Source organism: Aulonocara stuartgranti (assembly GCF_965226115.1).
Source record: "Aulonocara stuartgranti genome assembly, chromosome: 3".
In the NCBI taxonomy this organism is placed as follows: Eukaryota; Metazoa; Chordata; class Actinopteri; order Cichliformes; family Cichlidae; genus Aulonocara; species Aulonocara stuartgranti.
This window is the reverse complement of record NC_138941.1, coordinates 47905172-47925943: the sequence shown is the minus strand read 5'-3', so window position 1 is coordinate 47925943 and position 20772 is coordinate 47905172. Positions and strand designations below refer to the sequence as shown.

The following is a 20772-nucleotide window of genomic DNA, read 5'->3' as shown; positions in this document are numbered from 1 at the left end:
AAAATTGTTTATTCACCCCTTGCTCAAGCAAAACTTCATCACCAGCTCTCTGACTTTTTCTTGGAAAGCTAATGCGACAGTGAAAGGGTGGAGCACTGGGTGGAGCTGAGAATAATCTTCAGGTACTTAAATGTAATTATACTGCAACAGAGGTGCAGTTAACAATGGCTCTCCATCAGTTTTTGTGCTGTATTGCTGTGATGACTATTCTCTCATGGAGAGGTGAGAAACAAAGTTTTATTTTTTAGTTTTCCAAGGTTGAAGAAGTATTTGATGAAGTGGAGGTATAATAAAATACTGGTAAAACTACTGGAAATTAATGGATTAATGGCTGGTATCGTGTATTGTTATATATATTATAATGTTGTTATATATTTTTGATATTTTATACATTCCTGATAGTAATGATACAGTTTTTGGACTGGACACTGTGAAAGGGTAGACTTAGCAATGATTTCATAAATGCATCATTTTATAATGTATTTTAGGTAAATTATTTGGTTCCTTCAAATCTCTAGAAATCCAAGTTTCTTCATTTTTACTCAGTTCAGTAAATCTCTTATTTGCTTTTTTTTTAAGTGGATAATTCTCAGAGTACAGACATTTCACATTAGGTAATTTTTCATTTACCCTTTTCCCTTTTAAACTATATTTACTATTTAATTAATAATTGTTTAATTAACCGTTAGCCGTCAGAACTGTCAGAAAATAAATACGGCTGAATTAATATTTAATATATATATTTAATATTAAATTGTAGGAGTTTTAACAAAAATCAACTAAACTGATCAACTAATCAACGCCACCTGAAACAATCCTTAAGACCGGGTTGAAATGTAAATGTTAATTCTCATCACGTGGAGTCTTTCCACCTAAAACTAAATAAATAAATACTGCAGGTACATGTATCAGTTGTTGGATTTGGAGTGTCCCTCTCACAGCACAAAATTTTTGAACCAGAGTGTTAAAACAAATTGCAAAGGTACTGCTATGACTCTTAAATTATTTGGAAAGTGTAAATGCAGAGAATTATCATTAGTTTTAAGCACAGTGCCAGAACTTCCTGGTTAACCCCTACAGCAGCTTTTTACTGCTTGCTTTGCCTGTTTATCTACAGTAGATACAAGGGTATTACCAAAGCTTTCCCTCTCCTCCACTACAGTCGCATTTCAGTGAGGCCTAAAGATTTATATAGCAGAGGCTAATGTATTTCTTGTATATTTCAATATAGCAATATGCTGAAGCACGCACATTGTTGTTGCTGTCATGGTGCTCTCTGTCTGATTTGCATTTTTGTATCACATCTAAAATAATCTCTTCTCTGACATGACCAACCAACAATCAATTTGCTTTTAAATTCTATTTTTATTTTTGAATTAGAAAAACCTTGCAGTGCAAATCAGTCAGTGCAGAGCCAGCAATAGGTGATGAATCCACCAAGTATCTGTCATGGTCCTGCCAGGAATGAGCATTGTTGGTCAAGTTACTTGAAAAACAAAATCAGTAACTAATAACTGATAATAACTAATTACTGATTTTAATCTTTATGCACATTGCATCAAGCAAAAATTAGATTACATGCAACGGTCTTGGACTTGAAGAAATTTGTCTATCATTTAAACCTACTTCCTGCGTATTCCAGCATATGAAATAAAATCTTTTTTTTTTTGTTTACACTCACTCTTTCAAACAGATGCAAGTAAAACACAGCAGAAAATAAATAAAATCAAAGGCTCGGCAGCACTATGTCCTGTTGCTCTAAATCTATTTTCACGTGTTTAGCAGGAGTGGAGGTTTGCCCTGGTGCAGGTGTGCCGCAGCGGTCATGTCAGTGGGGAGATCTGGGGGTTTCTCTGTGAATTTCACATTCCTGTGGCAGTGTGCTAGGTACTTGCTCAGAGTTGAAGTTTAGGGGGGTTTGTCGCTGTTACGGCTGTCTCAGTGGATTTTTAATAAACTCAGCCGTCTGCTCGTTGCTATCTAAAGTAAAACAGGACACTGCCGTAGATTCTCATCTCTGTTTAATCAGTTTTCTGTTTGACGTTTATTCATTTATGTGAAAACCCCAGGAACCCACCTGAGGGATTAATAACGCTTGATTTAATCTAATCTAATCAAATAACTATAATCTCAGCCCAACCAATTTACTCAGGAACAAATAGAACACTGAAGAAAGCCAAACAGTAACATTTTTAAGTTATCTAAGTGACTTATATATCATGTTTAACCTGAGTAGCGGGGGTCTGAAAACGATGAGCCGGAGTCTGCTGCTCTCCCCGGCTCTTGTGACCCTTGAACCCCCGACTAGTTATCGATTTGGTGGGTAACAGACATCTCCGAAAACATCAGAGGACTTTTGCAAATATGCAATGTTTTGATAAACCGAGCAGATATTTGAAGTTTACACAGCTACATTCTTGCCTGAAAATATGTTAAAAGTTTATTTTGTGACACAGAAAGAATAATAAGAGTAATATTAAAACTAAGTAGCTTCCGCTATTGTTGGAAACTGGAATTGGCTGGGATATAGTGGGCCATGAAGGATACACCCGACCCATCCTTCAAATCTGGGGAAAAGGAGGACGCATTTGTCGGCCGCATTCAGAGTAGTCTACGAATTGGGACACCCTTCGTCACATTGCTGTGATGTAATCAGTCTACAAATGCAGCCTCAGGAGGATGCGGCCTAGGTTTTGGGACACAGCCATATTATCCATTGCACACGTCTGTTGCCACGAACATCTCACTCGCTTACGTCATTGTCATGAGACACTCTCGTAAACAAAATCACGGTTAGTAACGCAGTAATGCAGCGTGCTTATGGAAATGAGGCGGCCATCTGGCTGTATCTGTAACTTTTTTTCAGTTGCAAGAAATTAGTGAAACTAGTTTGACGTATTTCCCTTTTCACAGACGAAAATAATCACCAATCACCAGTTAAACAAAACAATCTGTTTTGTTTAATATATTTAAATATATATATTTATCTTCTTGTTTTTTAGGTTGTCATTCACAGCAGCCTGGTAAGTAGATGAAACAATTTTACAAGATTTTCAAGAAACTGGAGAAAATGCAAACTTTTATCACTACTTGTTTCAGGGATGAGGAAAATATGTTGACTCACATTTATTTTTAAAAATATCTCTCTAAAGCAATGAGTGAGTTCTGTACAGTAAACTTTTCATTTAAAGCAGTGGAGTGGCAAAACCCATAACCCATCTATATATACCACAGTTTAATTTCACATTAACAACTGTAAGATGTAGGGAGTAAGGACCTTTCAAAGCTCAAATGTAGTCAGCATATAGCTAGATAAGTTAGTATCTTTAGATCAGACCTATTCTGTCAGAGATGATTAACATTATCTGTCACCTCTGAGTGGTTTTAATGTTGTGGCTAATCAGTGCAGTCACTGTTTAAATGTCATCTCTCTTCTTCTGTCAGCCTGTGGCAGAGCTGTTAAAAACAGCAGAATCATAGAAGGTCAAGATGCAACACCAGGAAGTTGGCCTTGGCATGCCATTGTAGTAACTTATGGACCTTATGGATATGATCAGTGTGGAGGTTCACTAATCACCAACCAGTGGGTCCTGACATCTGCTCGGTGCTTACCATCGTGAGTCACTGTTGAACCTTTTGAAAGTTTACATTTTTGTTGTTGTACAATTTTGATGATAGGTATTAGTAACTGTGAAGTGTAGTGCAAAACGCTTACTGTTTACAATTAGCTTGGCATTTCTTTACAGCCAGATTTTCTTTTCCTTTTTAACTTCTTTCCTGAAAACAGTCTAAAGGTTTTTAAAGTGTTTTGCTACATAATACTAAGGCTGTGTACGCTGAGGGTGTAGCTATAGCAAGTAAGAGACCCTGGTGAGAGCTATTATAGCATGAGCATGTAGAGTGTGCTGTGATCAGATCAGTCAAACAATATGCAGAAGCAGTTTGTCTCTGTGAGATCAGATCTGAGGCAGGTGTAACAGCAAGATCACAGTCTAACATGGTGAATGAAAACTGACATTTCTGATTATTTATATATTAAACATCTTTAGAAAACTGTTGTTGTGATTTAAAGAAAATTGCATTTAACTGAAGAGTCCATTTATCATGTATAACAATTTTTTTTCCTGTCAAGTTCAAGTTACAACACTGTGGTTCATCTGGGACGCTTCAACCAGTCAGGTTCAAATCCAAATGAGCAGACTCAGAAAGTGGAAAACATAGTCTGCTATTCTCAACGTCCCAATTACGACTACTACTACTACTACTACTACTGGCCATACAATAATGACATTTGTCTTCTGAAGCTGTCGGCTCCTGTGATTTTCACAGACTACATTCAGCCGATATGCTTATCATCAACAAACAGCACTTTCTACAATGGGACCAGCAGCTGGGTCACCGGTTTTGGTTATGATAATTGTGAGTTACAAAATACTTATTTATCTATTAATGTAACAATACTGACAATGGATTTGTTAAAAAGCTTGTACCTTTTTCTCTCTGATTAGATTATCAACTTCCCAACATCCTGCAAGAAGTTAATGTACCCATATTGGGAAACAATGAGTGCAGATGTTACTTGGGAGACTACAACTACTGGATTCCCACGATTACAGAGAACGTTACCTGCACTGGGCCCAAACTTGGATGGAAGGGTCCATGTAAAGTAATGGATTACTTCTAGTTACACTTTGGGGGAGGATGGGGGTTTGGTTCTGTGTCAGGGATCAACATTGTATAAACTAATAATGTCTAGTTCCATTATTTATAATAAGAAATATATATTTTTTAATATCGCAGATCAAAATTGCCAATGTAGTTAAGTGAAAGTTAACTTCAGTGCCAATTTAACTCCTGGCGTGAACTTTTTTCAGTTTTCCACTTGAGCCACTGTCAGTTGGGAGTTCGCCTTGTAATCGGAAGGTTGCCGGTTCGGGCCCCGGCTCGGACAGTCTCGGTCGTTGTGTCCTTGGGCAAGACACTTCACCTGCCGCCTACTGGTGTTGGCCAGAAGGGCAGATGGCGCGATATGGCAGCCTCGCTTCTGTCAGTCTGCCCCAGGGCAGCTGTGGCTACAACTGTAGCTGCCTCCACCAGTGTGTGAATGGGTGGATGACTGGGTGTGTAAAGCGCTTTGGGGTCCCTAGGGGACTAGTAAAAGCGCTATACAAATACAGGCCATTTACCATCAAATGGTGTGCTAAACTGAATGTGTGCCATGTTATTGGCTAATGCTAACAAACATGCTTTTGAACGGTCCATCCATACACCACATAACTGGGTCACAGACTAATGCTTCAGCAGGATAGATATTACTGAGACAGATCCTTTTCTGAAAGTTATTGACCTGTCTTCACAATTTTTCTTTTCACAGGGAGATGAAGGGGAACCACTCATGATGAAGGCAGGATCAGTTTGGGTCCAGATTGGAATTACTAGTTATAGTAATTGTGGGGGACCTTCAATTTACACCCGTGTGTCCCAATACCAGAAATGGATCAGTGACACCATCACAGGGACACCACCAGGTTTTGTTACCTTCTCCTTCCCAGGAGCTGACAGCGACTCAAACTTCACCTGCCCGACATCACCACCTACAACCATCCCTGCACCTTTAAACACCACTGTCTCTACCCCTTTAAACACCGCTGTTTCTACCCCTTTAAACACCACTGTCTCTACCCCTTTAAACACCACTGTCTCTACCCCTTTTAACACCACTGTCTCTACCCCTTTAAACACCACTGTCTCTACCCCTTTAAACACCACTGTCTCTACCCCTTTAAACACCACTGTCTCTACCCCTTTTAACACCACTGTCTCTACCCCTTTAAACACCACTGTCTCTACCCCTTTAAACACCACTGTCTCTACCCCTTTTAACACCACTGTCTCTACCCCTTTTAACACCACTGTCTCTACCCCTTTAAACACCACTGTCTCTACCCCTTTAAACACCACTGTCTCTACCCCTTTAAACACCACTGTCTCTACCCCTTTAAACACCACTGTCTCTACCCCTTTAAACACCACTGTCTCTACCCCTTTAAACACCACTGTCTCTACCCCTTTTAACACCACTGTCTCTACCCCTTTAAACACCACTGTCTCTACCCCTTTTAACACCGCTGTCTCTACCCCTTTAAACACCACTGTCTCTACCCCTTTAAACACCACTGTCTCTACCCCTTTTAACACCACTGTCTCTACCCCTTTAAACACCACTGTCTCTACCCCTTTTAACACCGCTGTCTCTACCCCTTTAAACACCACTGTCTCTACCCCTTTAAACACCACTGTCTCTACCCCTTTTAACACCGCTGTCTCTACCACTTTTAACACCACTGTCTCTACCCCTTTTAACACCACTGTCTCTACCCCTTTTAACACCACTGTCTCTACCCCTTTAAACACCACTGTCTCTACCCCTTTAAACACCGCTGTCTCTACCACTTTTAACACCGCTGTTTCTACCCCTTTAAAAACCACTCCAACCGCAAATAGCAGTGGTGAAAATCTGACCCACTTCACTCACTTTACCTCTCTCTGTGTTCTTGTTGTGTTGCTCCATCTGTTTGGTGGAAGTGGAATGTAATTCAGCACATTTACTCATATCGTGTACATAAATACAAGCTTGAAATACTATTACTTTACCCGAGTACTCAGGTTTCATAAAATTTTACAACTCTGACTAACTTTAAAAGTGCATTTTTTCTAAAAGACATGAACAGTTAAAAAACAAAAGTATGATGCTTTCTTCTACATTAAATGATTAATAGATAGAAACTAAATGAAACAGAAAAAAGTTGTTTTTGTCTTTCCAGTTTCCTAAATATAGTGATTTGCTATCATTTCTTTCAACCAATTTGTTTACTTAATTTCTAATCATTTTTAAATTTTGACTACATGTTGGACAAACTGAGGACTAAGAAAGTGGTTGCTAAGTTTTTTGTTAACAAATCAAATGCTTTTAAATAATTCTGGAAAGTGAACTGATTTTTTTTTTTAAGTTGTCAGACACATACAATCTGATGAAAATTTTCTCAAATCTTGTTGTGTTGAGGGATTTGTGGTATCCAAATATTTTTCGTTATTAAAACGTATCATTTTAAAGAAGCTTTGATTGTCATGTATTATTTTGTTTAAAATTTATACACTTGAAGACAACAGGAACAAACTCTCACAAACCATAAACTTATAAAGTTGCAGACAAATCAGTGCACACATTGTATGTTTGTGTATCATATCATAAGCATTTGTAATGACCCTTATTCGCAATCTGTAGTCATACATCAGTCTGCTTCCCTGGTGTTTGTGGCTAATCTAAGTTTTACATCACTTCCACTTTCCCACCCTGTCAAGCTGATTGTGACATCACTGGTCTAGTCCAATCATGTTTCTGCTGGCCTTCACAGGTCAATCAGCCTTCACTCTATGTACACACTGCGCATCTATCATTCTTCCTTGCAGACAACTTTGTACAACCCACCTCCTCCCCATCACCGCCTCTCCTTCATTACTCAGGTTTCATTCAAGCCTCCATCTCCACCACCAGCATCTAGACTCCAGGGGCCCTACCCTAATCCCTATCACCACTGGGATTCTGTTCTGCTTTGAATGGCCCTCAGAGTCTAAGCACCAAATACCTCAAATTGAATTCTGAACATGAATGAATCATCATCCTTACTGAAATTTTTCTCCATACTCTGCTCTCCTGCTTAGGCCTGAAATCTGTTTTGCTGCTGTGCTCTGGATTTCACTTAGTCATGGTCCTCAAATCTTTCTGTGCGTTTCCACCATTTCTCACTCTCACCTCTTTGATTTACTTCTCTCCCTCATAGGCTACATCTACACTAATCTGGATAAATTTGAAAACTATATATATAGTGTGGACGTATAAAAACACTCCACGTCCACACTATTGTTTTCAATCGTTTTCAAAGAGTTGTTCATCCACACTGAAAGGACCTAAAATGCTTAGGTTCCAGTACTGCGCATGCATGTAAAAGACATTCGACCTGCGTCATTTCTGTCTGCTGTTTATTTACTTTCCAGCTCTTTGAAACGTCGACTTGTCGATATTTTTTCCCCCGCGCCTCAGAGAAAAAGAGAGAAAAGATTCAAATTTTATATTTCTCAGTATCTGTATACAGTGGTCCCTCGTTTATCGCAGGTGTTATGTTCTAAAAATAACTCGCGATAGGTGAAATCCGCGAAGCAGCGAACTTTATTTTTTACAATTATAATAGATATTTTAAGGCTGTAAAACCCCCCATTACACATTTTAGACACTTTTCTCAGACAGGCATGAACATTTTCACACTCTTGTTTCAACATTCTCAAAGCTCAAACCTAGAAAAATAAGTCCAGTATTATAGAATTAAACCAAAGATCAAACCCTGTTTTCAGGTCCAGAACATGGGACTAGAGCAGCTGCGAGAGAATTCAACCTCACTGAATCATTAATAAATCAATGAATCAGAAGTCCAATGTTTTGTGTGATGATTATCTTCCTCTGCCTCTTTGGGTGCTACTGCAGGTGCCTTTGACGATGCAAAACGTTTCGTTGACATTGTTTTTGTTGGGGAGAAAAGTACAGCACTTCAGAGTCACACTGCTAGCGATCAATGTAGCGATTCTGTACTGTACAGGAGAGACGGCACGGAGGAGATCGGCAAGCCGATCAGGACGCAGGACACAATGTGCTCTAAAAAATAAAAGTCATGCATAATTGCACTCAAAAAAATCCGCGAAACAGCGAGGCCGCGAAAGGTGAACCGCGTTATAGCGTGTGACCACTGTCATTTTGAAGGTAAGTCACAGCATACCCTTTGTAAATACTAATATATTGTCATGGTTCTGGGCCATGTTGGTCCAGCATTCTTAGTTTTTGTGTGTTTTGTATTTTGTTCTTTATTTAGGCCTTGGTTCCTAGGTTGTTCTGTTAAGATCTTCCTTATTTGATTACCCCCTGTGTCCCCCTCTGTGTATCTGTGAGCCCTCGTCTCTCCTTGTGTTTTATTCCATGTTTTCCCCAGCCTGTTATATCTGTGCTCTCCCCGTGCTCTCTCTCCTCTTGTCTGAACCTCTGTGTACTTCCTGTTTTACTTTGACAGTCTCTAGTCAGCATGCGTCATGTTGTGTTTACTCCTGCCCTGTCTCGTTATGATTATCTGCGTCAGCTGTGATCCCCGTGTGCTCCCACTTCCCTCGTTAACCCTCTGTGTATTTATGTCCGCATCTCCCTCAGTTCTGTGTCGCATTCTCCCTCATGACTGTGTGCCCCTCCCTGTGTCTCTTTGTGAGTCAGGTCCTTTAGCATCTCTCAGTTTAGTTTCTTATTATTTTGTATCGCCCTTCTGTCAGCAATAAAGCTGTGTTTTGAGTTCAGTTCTGTTTCCCGTGAGTTTGCGTTTGGGTCCAATTCCTGCCTGCACACAGCCTAAACATGACATATATAGAGACCCTTACCAGCAATCATTCATTTATTTTTTTGTGGCTTTTTTTTCACGGTTTGTTGACATGCTGTGTAGGTGTATACTTTAGCTGATATTGACCTTTGACTATTGTTCACCTGTAGTTTGAATGCTGAACATTTGCCTGTTCTGCAACCGTAACTATACAGAGATGTGCTTCTGAATGTGGACAACGTGTCTTCTGATTTATAATGCAGTTCTGCTTGTGTTGAGTGATGTAAACCAGCGGTCCCCAACCCCCGGGCCTCGGACCGGTACCGGTCCGTGAGTCGTTTGGTACCGGGCCGCGAGCGTTGAGGCTCAGGTGTGAAATGTATGGTTTTCAGGGGTTTTATTGGTTTTCAGCGTTATTTTGTTATCGTTTTTATCGTTAACTCGGTTTTCCTGGGTCTTTTCATGTGTGTTATGAATAAATCTTTTTTCGGTACCGGTACAAGTTTTATTTTGGTGTATTTATCCGCAAAAAAGCGCAAAAAAGGTTGGGGATCGCTGATGTAAACAACCAATCGATCCAGACTCAGACTTCCAGACTTCAAATGTCAAAACTGATTATTTGATTTTTTTTTTTTAAGACACAGCAATGGTGAGTGTTCCCACCCTCTGCTCTTTGTAGAGCATTGTTAGTCCATTTAAAAAACTCAGTGCTTTTCTTCAACATTTTGCTGTGACGTTTCAAAGAGTCTGAAAGTAAATAAGTGGCAGACAGAAATGAGGCAGGTCGAATCTTCTTGTGTTTCACGCATGCGCAGTACTGGAACCTAAGCGTTTCAATGTGGACGCATAACTCTGTGAAAACGACTGAAAATGCTAGTGTGGATGCGGAGCGTTTTCAGACAAAAACAGCGTTTTCAAATCTATCCGGGCGAGTGTGGACGTAGCCTGAGCCTCAGAAGCTCAACACGATGTCCAAATGTCTGTTTAGGGCTCCCCAGCCCTAGTTTTCATCTTGGTCTAGTCTAACTGTGGTGGTTATCTCTCTGGTGTCTTTTTGAGAAGATTTCTAATGTCATCGAGATTTTTAATTTTCCTTACCTCTATTAAGGATATTTGGGGGTTGGTTGTTGTTGTTGTTGTTTTATCATTATGAGATGTTTATGTTCAGGGCTATGCAGAGATGTTTGAAGGAGCTGGTGCTCAAAGTTAAAAAGGGGCACATAGAACCAGGTTGAATAAATTATATGGAATCACATCATACTATATCACTGTCATCAGGTGGGGACAATGCAAAGCAAATATAGCCTATGTTTTACCCTAATGGGGTACAATGATGCTGTTGAGGGGTTACTGCTGATAGTGCTGGAGGGCAGGGGTGTGTTGATCTGAGACTGTAGACAAAAAATACATTTGCATTTTAAAACAGAGCCATCCAATCCAGTTTATCGCAGTCATCTGGCCTTTAGAGCCTATCCTATCTACCACAGAAGGCAGAGAACATCTTTGTCAGGTCACCAGTCAGGGCTTGTACAGACAGTCAAACCATTTCCACCTATGTGCTACATTCACCAGCTATGGGCAGCTAACCTAACCCCCACTAACTGTATGTGTTTAGACTGTGGGAGGAAGCTGGAGAACCTGGAGCACCCACACAAACTCCACAGAAAGACCACTGCCAGTAAGTGGTTTTTAACTCGAGACCTTCTTGCTGTGAGGCAGCAGTGTGTGTGTGACCTCTGCAAAAAATGTAAGACTGAATCCAAAAATCTTGATTGAATTGACAGTAAAAAGTAAAACATTAAAAATAAAATCTTCAAACTGTGAAGAAGATAACTCTCTTGGGTGTGACAAATGCTATTTTAAAACTGATATACGATGTTATTCTTGTTAACTTGCTCATTATATTATTGTGAAAGCTATAGGCCTACAGTGAATCTTAACAACAACAACAGTCATTTAGACATTAGGTAATTTTATGTGATCTATTATGGCACAATGTTTCATTGCAATGCTTTGTTGTAGTGCAGCAGCAGGTCCAGAAGCTCTTTTTTCATTGTTGATACCAGTCAGAGGTAGCTAGAAGGACTTCTTGACATTTCTTGTTAACCTTCATTTTTCCTAGTAGAAAAATGTATCTGTGTTTTTTGTGTGAATGTTCCAAACAAACTGTGGTGAAACTGAAAACAAACAGTAGGAGGAATGTTGCAATTGTTGTTAGACCTGTTTTTTTAACCTGATACTGACCTGATATCTCCAGGAAAAGTAATGTTTCAGAGAAGCTCAATAAAAGTGAAAATTATTTTTTTTACAGAATAAATGTTTTACATTTCAAACTCTGGACACTTTTAAACAGTTCATTTTTCCTCTGGATTTTCTCATCTCTTCATTCAAAACACACTGTTTATATGATAGCATGTTCATCAAGTTCAAATTCAAATTGACATTTTATTCGTCACATACACAGTCATATAAGTACAGCATGGTGAAATGCTTGTGTCCAGGGAGGGGGGGCTGCAGACTGACACTGCAGACTTTTTTTCAATGTAATGAGTTTCATAAATACACCCTTTTTGCACACGCGCTTTTCTACTCAATAATGTTGCTGTCAATATACTTGATATTTATTTATTATCACCTCTGTCAATCCTTGATATTTATTATTGAGTGATTTGTACACATTGTGCTATTTCTTAAATCTGTAACATATTGTATTGTTAAATAGTCTAGTTTGTTTATGTTATTTTACTGTAACAGCAACAGACTGTAACCCACATAATTTCCTCAGGGATTAATAAAGTATGCTGATTCTGAATGATTCTGAAAGCCTTTCAAGCACAAAATGTATCAGGACTTTGAATGCTAAAGAGGGGCTGAGAAGGTGACTAGCCACTATATTTCCATCTAAAAACTTAAGTCCAAGGGATCAACCAGGGTGGGAACTACACATAACAGGCAACTTAGCAAGGAATCCATTTAACTGTATACAGCGTGTACTTTGTTACCAGCAGAAAGCACCCTCAGAAAGGTCGCGGAAAATGCTCAACTGCCATCACTTTAGGCTGTAACAGAGCGACAGACCCTTGCCCAACCACTCGACCCAGGTAAGTCACAGTTGCCCTGTCAAACGATAAACAGTGCCCTAACTCTCTGCAAATAGCCTGTGTCTCCCCTACATCGATATCATGCCCCACCCAGTCTGTACGAGAAGGCACATAACCAAACAAACCTGAATACTCGAGATAAGGTCTTCAAGTTCAGCCACCTGAGCATTAGTCAAATGGCCCAGACGACACCCCAAGTTCTTAAGAGTCTCTTTGTTAAGTTCTAGCAACATAATGACATTAAAGAAATACATTTTGAGTACCTTCTAAACATTTTGAGAAACTCATGAACTCTGTGCCATTTTTGTTCAAATTAGTAGTTATATAATATTTAAAAGAAAACATTTTCAAATTATTCTTGTAACATATGTACTAGTCACCAAATCTATTGCATTTTAAACAAATCATTGGATCTTAAGATTTTTTGACGTATTTCTTAATTTTTTGTAGAATACTTGAGTTTAACACTCGCGCATACATATATACATCACATCAGTAAGATGTGTTCTGTGTTTGTTCTACATGAAGTTCATGTCAGAAAAGCATGATTCACAAAGATAAGCTGAACCAAAAAGCCAGGCAACTTTCATTGCTGCTGGGCATACACCTTTGTACAGACTGGAAGTCTGAAGTCCTAACTTAAAGACCATCAGCATGCAACAATCTCTTCCTGTCCAGCATGCAAGTTAAACATTGCACTTAGCTGCTCAGCAATTCATGTTATGTCCACTTGGATGAAAGGATCTCAAATGAATTACACAAGTGGTTTGAGTTGATCAAAGTCACAAAACCTGTTCTAAAACCCCTGCCCGGGTCTGTTTATGACCTGAGACTCATAAACAGACGTTATTTATAATCTTCATGCAGGAGTCATCACATGAGTAGAACTAGTCACCTTTTGCATTTATTGCCTGCTGGTGAATTATGCAATGGTAATGTAGAAATTTAGGGAAGTCTGTGTCACTTTTGTCCTTCATAATGAAGCCTGTAGTTCAGCCTATATATGTAAAATTTAAAATTAAGATTCATTGTTATCGATTTCAAATCTACATTAATGCAAATATTATGGGTTAAAAAAAGAAAGAACAGCCATTTTTGAACTTCACAGCGCAGTTTGACTAACAATGTAAGAGGAAGGTTATTCGAAAATGCATAGTCTAATGGTTTAAGTAAGTCAGTAGTGATGCTGTTAAAGTGGGCAAATGGCAACATGGAACAAGTTTCCCAACACTGTTCATATTCAGAACCATCCGTTCTAAGTAGTGTCCGAATTGTACTTAGTAGCAGACATGAAAGTGAAAGTAATGACACAAATGTTACTAGACCTGTTTGGTGTTTTTCTTTTTTGATTCTTGTCAATGTTTCCCCCAAAACAAAATTGTTTCAGGCAAGTACAACAGAGAATAAAGACTATTGTTTTAAAATGCAAACCCTTGCAAACACAGAGAAGTTGAGATGTGTGAATTTAAAGTGATTAACAGAAAGTGGCTGTGATAAGAATCAGGTGAGGTTGATTGCAGCACAATATTGTATGTATTACTCATATCTTTAGCAGTGATTCTGATTGATTGTTGCAATCATGAGAAGGATGTGCTTTTATTCCCTGGAAATACAAAAAAGCACCCAAATATTTGCAGAGGATAAGGGTAATTTAAAAAATAATCTATTCACCCCTTGCTCAAGCAAAACTTCATCACCAGTTGCCTGACTTTTTTTTTTGGAAAGCTAATGCGACAGTGAAAGGGTGGAGCACTGGGTGGAGCTGAGAATAATCTTCAGGTACTTAAATGTAATTATACCATGACAGAGGTGCAGTTAACAATGGCTCTCCATCAGTTTTTGTGCTGTATTGCTGTGATGACTATTCTCTTATGGAGTGGTGAGAAACAAAGTTTTATTTTTCTTTAAACACTTTTGTTATTTTTCCAAGGTTGAAGAAGTATTTGATGAAGTGGAGGTATAATAAAATACTGGGAAAACTACTGGAAATTAATGGATTAATGGCTGGTATCGTGCATTGTTATATATATTATAATGTTGTTATATATTTTTGATATTTTATACATTCATGATAGTAATAATACTTTTTTTTGGAATGTTCACTGTCATTATGCAAATGTACTGTTTATACGGTTGGGGAAACCTGCAGTCAGCTGAGACTGAAGAAGTCACTTGGATGAGTGACGAAACATTTCTCCCACTGAAAACGCTACGACCAGATGAACAGAATCAACTTTTGGAGATTACTTAGCTCACAGGTGTGAAACTCCAGGCCTGGAGTTAGATGTGTCCTTGATCCAACACAGCTGATTTAAATGTCTTGTTAGTTTATGGTTACACAAATAAAAGTTATTTGGTTAGAGTTGGACATTAAACTCTACTTGATTAAATTTACAAAAATATAATGTTTGTCATAGTGACACCTCCCTGATTTTTCTACAACAAAAAATACAACAAAATAAAGACAAATAAAACAAAATACATGTCCTACTGAAATGCATTACTTTGTGCTTAATAACAAATACAAAAAAACATGACAATTTCACTAACTTGCATGAGAACATGGGAAAACATACAAATGTTTGATCACATGTAATTTCTGTTTTGGCATCACTTCAGTGGCTTCCAGTGCAGTTAAAAATAGAAACTTTAATGCTGACAAATATGTGAAGGGTATCAAATAATTGAGTGCTCACAGTTGTTCTCACAACTAATGAATAAATAACCTAAAGGAGATTGCATTGAAATGTTGATTATACCTTTATGTGAAGAGATACTCAACTATTTAATTAGACATTAAAGCACAAGTAGAGGATAAAACACTTTCATTTCCATTTCGCTATATAAAACCTAGAAAGACATGGTCAGTAATTTTCTGCTAACAAACACATACACACCCCTGTAGGGACTCCGTTTGTAGCTTCACTTTGGCTCCACCTAAAGGCACATTAAAACATAGTTTAAAAGGGAAACCCCACCAGTGAATTAATGAAATTGTTGTTTCTTCTGTTCATGTAAAAGAGAAAGTAAACTTAAAATTCTCACAACAAATTATTACTGCAGGTTCAGACTTGAAGTCAACCATCATGCCAACATTACAAAACGCAGCAACTGCAGCAGTAAAATGCAGATAAAGTATCCTAAAGGAAAGTTTCTTCATCTTCCACTGAACAGCCTCTGCACCAAGATGTGCTCACATTTAACAGGTACTAGTTGTTGTGTTATAGCCTATTGTGATTGGTCAGAATTGTGATAGTGATAATTTAATAAATGAGTAAATAATTTTTACTTATTTAGAAAGAAAAAACACTAGTCATGTGTTTATTTAAATATTATTTTGAATACATTGAAAATAAAACCTATGAAAATACTTCTTGTGGGAAGTAAAGGTGGGCTCTGGCCATAGTAGGAGTGGTGTTGCTTCATGTAATGAGTAGCTCTGAAACAGGTTTACATGCGCCTGGATTAATGCATAGCTTACCACAAATATATTGATGAGTCAGAGTCAGACATTAGATCAAGAGACAAATTCAAGGGCTGAAAATGAAACAAACACTGAAGTGCAAAAGTCTGCAGCTGTTCAGTTGGAGACTTGAGGCAGTGTGGAAATGAACAACTTAAGACCAGATGTAAACATGTTTACAGCCTGGTATCAAATGTGCCATTAGGTGGAGCCAAAGTGAAGCTACAAATGCAGTTCCTACAGGGGTGTGTGTGTTTGTGAACAGAAAATTACTGAGCATGTTACGTTTTTGTAGGTTTTATATTACAAAATGAAAATGAAAGTGTTTTATCTTCCAGTTGTGCTTCAGTGTCAAATTAAAAGTTGAATATGTTTCAAACATTTTAATGTGATCCCCTTTAGGTATATACAGTGGGGCAAAAAAGTATTTAGTCAGCCACCGATTGTGCAAGTTCCCCCACCTAAAATGATGACAGAGGTCAGTAATTTGCACCAGAGGTACACTTCAACTGTGAGAGACAGAATGTGAAAAAAAAAAATCCATGAATCCACATGGTAGGATTTGTAAAGAATTTATTCGTAAATCAGGGTGGAAAATAAGTATTTGGTCAATAACAAAAATACAACTCAATACTTTGTAACATAACCTTTGTTGGCAATAACAGCGGTCAAACGTTTACTATAGGTCTTTACCAGGTTTGCACACACAGTAGCTGGTATTTTGGCCCATTCCTCCATGCAGATCTTCTCGAGAGCAGTGATGTTTTGGGGCTGTCGCCGAGCAACACGGACTTTCAACTCCCGCCACAGATTTTCTATGGGGTTGAGGTCTGGAGACTGGCTAGGCCACTCCAGGACTTTCAAATGCTTCTTACGGAGCCACTCCTTTGTTGCCCGGGCGGTGTGTTTTGGATCATTGTCATGTTGGAAGACCCAGCCTCGTTTCATCTTCAAAGTTCTCACTGATGGAAGGAGGTTTTGGCTCAAAATCTCACGATACATGGCCCCATTCATTCTGTCCTTAACACGGATCAGTCGTCCTGTCCCCTTGGCAGAAAAACAGCCCCATAGCATGATGTTTCCACCCCCATGCTTCACAGTAGGTATGGTGTTCTTGGGATGCAACTCAGTATTCTTCTTCCTCCAAACACAACGAGTTGAGTTTATACCAAAAAGTTCTACTTTGGTTTCATCTGACCACATGACATTCTCCCAATCCTCTGCTGTATCATCCATGTGCTCTCTGGCAAACTTCAGACGGGCCTGGACATGCACTGGCTTCAGCAGCGGAACACGTCTGGCACTGCGGGATTTGATTCCCTGCCGTTGTAGTGTGTTACTGATGGCGACCTTTGTTACTTTGGTCCCAGCTCTCTGCAGGTCATTCACCAGGTCCCCCCGTGTGGTTCTGGGATCTTTGCTCACCGTTCTCATGATCATTTTGACCCCACGGGATGAGATCTTGCGTGGAGCCCCAGATCGAGGGAGATTGTCAGTGGTCTTGTATGTCTTCCATTTTCTGATGATTGCTCCCACAGTTGATTTTTTCACACCAAGCTGCTTGCCTATTGTAGATTCACTCTTCCCAGTCTGGTGCAGGTCTACAATACTTTTCCTGGTGTCCTTCGAAAGCTCTTTGGTCTTGGCCATGGCGGAGTTTGGAGTCTGACTGTTTGAGGCTGTGGACAGGTGTCTTTTATACAGATGATGAGTTCAAACAGGTGCCATTCATACAGGTAACAAGTGGGGGACAGAAAAGCTTCTTACAGAAGACGTTACAGGTCTGTGAGAGCCAGAGATTTTCCATGTTTGAGGTGACCAAATACTTATTTTCCACCCTAATTTACAAATAAATTCTTTACAAATCCTACCATGTGGATTCATGGATTTTTTTTTCACATTCTGTCTCTCACAGTTGAAGTGTACCTCTGGTGCAAATTACTGACCTCTGTCATTATTTTAAGTGGGGGAACTTGCACAATCGGTGGCTGACTGACTGTTTAACATCTACATGCTCCCACTGGCACAGATTATAAACAACAACAAAATAAACTACCACAGCTATGCAGATGACACACAAATATATATCACAATGTCACCAGGAGACCGAGGCCCTGTACAGGCTCTTGGTAAATGCATTGAGGAAATCAATGACTGGTTGTGCCACAATTTTCTCCAGCTAAACAAAAACAAAACTGAGGTAATAGTCTTTGGCGCCAAAGAAAAACGATTACAGGTCACCAGAGAACTTCAATCTATACATCTAAAAACCACAAACCAGGCGAGAAATTTGGGTGTAGTGATGGATGCAGACCTAAACTTAGAAAAACACATTAAGACAATAACAAAGTCAGCTTACTATCACCTCAAGAATATTTCAAGGATAAAAGATCTGATGTCTCAACAGGACCTGGAAAAACTAGTCCATGCATTCATCTTTAGTAGGCTTGATTACTGTAACAGCATCTTTACAGGTCTACCTAAAAAATCAGTCAGACAACTACAGCTCATTCAGAACTCTGCTGCTCGAGTCCTCACTAAGACCAAAAAAGTGGACCACATCAGTCCAGCTCTGAGGTCTTTACACTGGCTGCCTGTCCGTCAGAGGATAGACTTTAAAGTCCTGATGCTGGTCTATAAAGCTCTGAATGGTTTAGGACCAAAATACATCAATGACCTCCTGACCCAGTATGAACCTTCCAGATCCCTCAGGTCATCTGGATCTGGTCTTTTATCAGTTCCCAGAGTCAGAACCAGACACGGAGAAGCTGCATTCAGCTTTTATGCTCCTTATAGCTGGAACAAACTCCCAGAAAGCCTCAGATCAGCTGAAACACTCAGTTTATTTAAATCCAGGTTGAAGACTCACCTGTTCTCAGCTGCATTTGAATAAAGCACCAAATCCACACTTTAAGCTTAAATTTCAAAACTTACATTTTAACTACTGATTTTATCTACTGTTCTGATTTTATCTGTTTTGATTTTATATACTGTTGTTTGTTTGTTTGTTTGTTAATTAGTTAGTTAGTTTATTTGCTTGTTTTAATCAATTTTAAATCATGCTTTTTATTTGTTCTTGTTTCTAATGTCTCTGTAAAGCACTTTGAATCACCTTGTTGTTGAATTGTGCTATACAAATAAACTTGCCTTGCCTTGCCTTGCCTTGACTAAATTATTTTTTGCCCCACTGTAATTAGATGCATGTATCAAATTGTTTTGTGTCTGTTGTTTTAATTATTATTGAATCCAATTACACTTAACAAAAATATAAACGCAACACTTTCGTTTTTGCTCCCATTTTCCATTAACTCAAAGATCTGAAACATTTTCTACATACACAAAAGGCCCATTACTCTCAAATATTGTTCACAAATCTCTCTAAATCAGTGAGACAGCATGAATATTGGACAGGTGTGCCTTAGACTGCCCACAATAAAAGGCCACTCTGAAACATGCAGTTTGGTCACAATGCCACAGATGTTGCAACTTTTGAAGGAGCGTACAATTGGCATGCTGACTGCAGCTCTGACTGCAGAGCTGTTGCCCATTGCTGTTACCATAAGCCATCTCCAAAGGTATTTCATAGAATTTGTCAGTACATCCAACTGGCCTCACAACCACACACCAACGCAGGACCTCCACAACCAGCATGCTCACCTCCAGGATCATCTGAGACCAGACACCCGGACAGCTGCAGTAACAATCGATTTGCATAACCAAAGAATGTGTGCACAAACTGTCAGGAAACCATCTCAGAGAAGCTCATCTGCATGCTTGTTGTCCTCATTGAGGTCTGGACCTGACTGCGGTTTGTCGTACCTGACTTGAGTGGGCAAATGCTCACATTCAATGGCATCTGGCACGTTGGAGAGGTGTTCTGTTCACGGATGAGTCCTGGTTTTCACTGTTCAGAGCAGATGGCTGACAGCGTGTGTGGTGTCATGTGGGTAAGTGGGTTGCTGATGTCAGCGTTGAGTATTGAGTGGCCCATTGGGGGGTTCTGGTATGGGCAGGCGTATGTTATGGAAAACAAACACAGGTGCATTTTAGTGCTGGCAATTTGAATGCACAGAGATACTGTGACGAGATCCTGAGGCCTGTTGTTGTGCCATTCACCCACAATCAGCTTTGAATGTAAGAATTTTCTAAATGAAATAATAAGGCTCGTTATTGTTAGACAAAAGCAGTCTGTGCACAAGTTTAAACATAACATTCTTTCTGGGTTCAGCTCGCGGAGGCAGCAGTCTGACCAGAGAAACCCAGACTTCCCTCACCCCACCACCTCCTCAAGCTCATTTGCAGGGAAACGGAGACATTCCCAAGCCACCCGAGAGATGTTAATCTTATCAGCAAGCCCTGGGGCTTCCTCCTGGCAGGGGATGCTAGGAATACCTCACATTGGAGCTTCCAGGAGTTCTAGTAGTCAGATGCCTGAACTACCTCAACTGGCTCCTTCAGTTGTGGAGGATCAGCAGCTGTACTCTGGGCCCCTCTCCTCACTGTATCTCAAAGGGAGAGACTCATAGCCTCGGCCAAAGACTCCTACCCTGGGCTAGCCTAGCCTACCTACCTTGAAGAGGTACACCAGAGAGATAGAAGGCAGGAGAATAAACCAGTTGTTCTCCACAGCACCAGCCAAGGTGTACTCTCAGTTGCAGGGGAACAATATGAGAACAGCACCACCAAGGCTGGAGACGGAGCAATACTGGAAGCGTTTATTGTTTATTTATAAGGAACCCCATTACCTTCCACAACAGTGGTTGCTAGTCTTCCTGGGGCCCAAACCATCAAATAAAAT

General features: G+C 39.5%; 1 protein-coding gene across 1 annotated transcript; it reads left to right on the top strand.

Moving 5' to 3' along the window:
* Window positions 1-147: 147 nt before the first annotated feature.
* Window positions 148-7562, top strand: LOC309703097 (uncharacterized protein; the record flags this gene model as incomplete). The annotated part of the gene is made up of 7 exons (XM_082527799.1): window positions 148-222; window positions 3003-3023; window positions 3445-3616; window positions 4133-4419; window positions 4509-4666; window positions 5375-6509; window positions 7471-7562. The coding sequence occupies exons 1-7, from the start codon at window positions 165-167 to the stop codon at window positions 7560-7562; spliced, it is 1923 nt and encodes a 640-aa protein (XP_082383925.1). The 5' UTR covers window positions 148-164.
* Between the last annotated feature and the right edge of the window lie 13210 nt (window positions 7563-20772).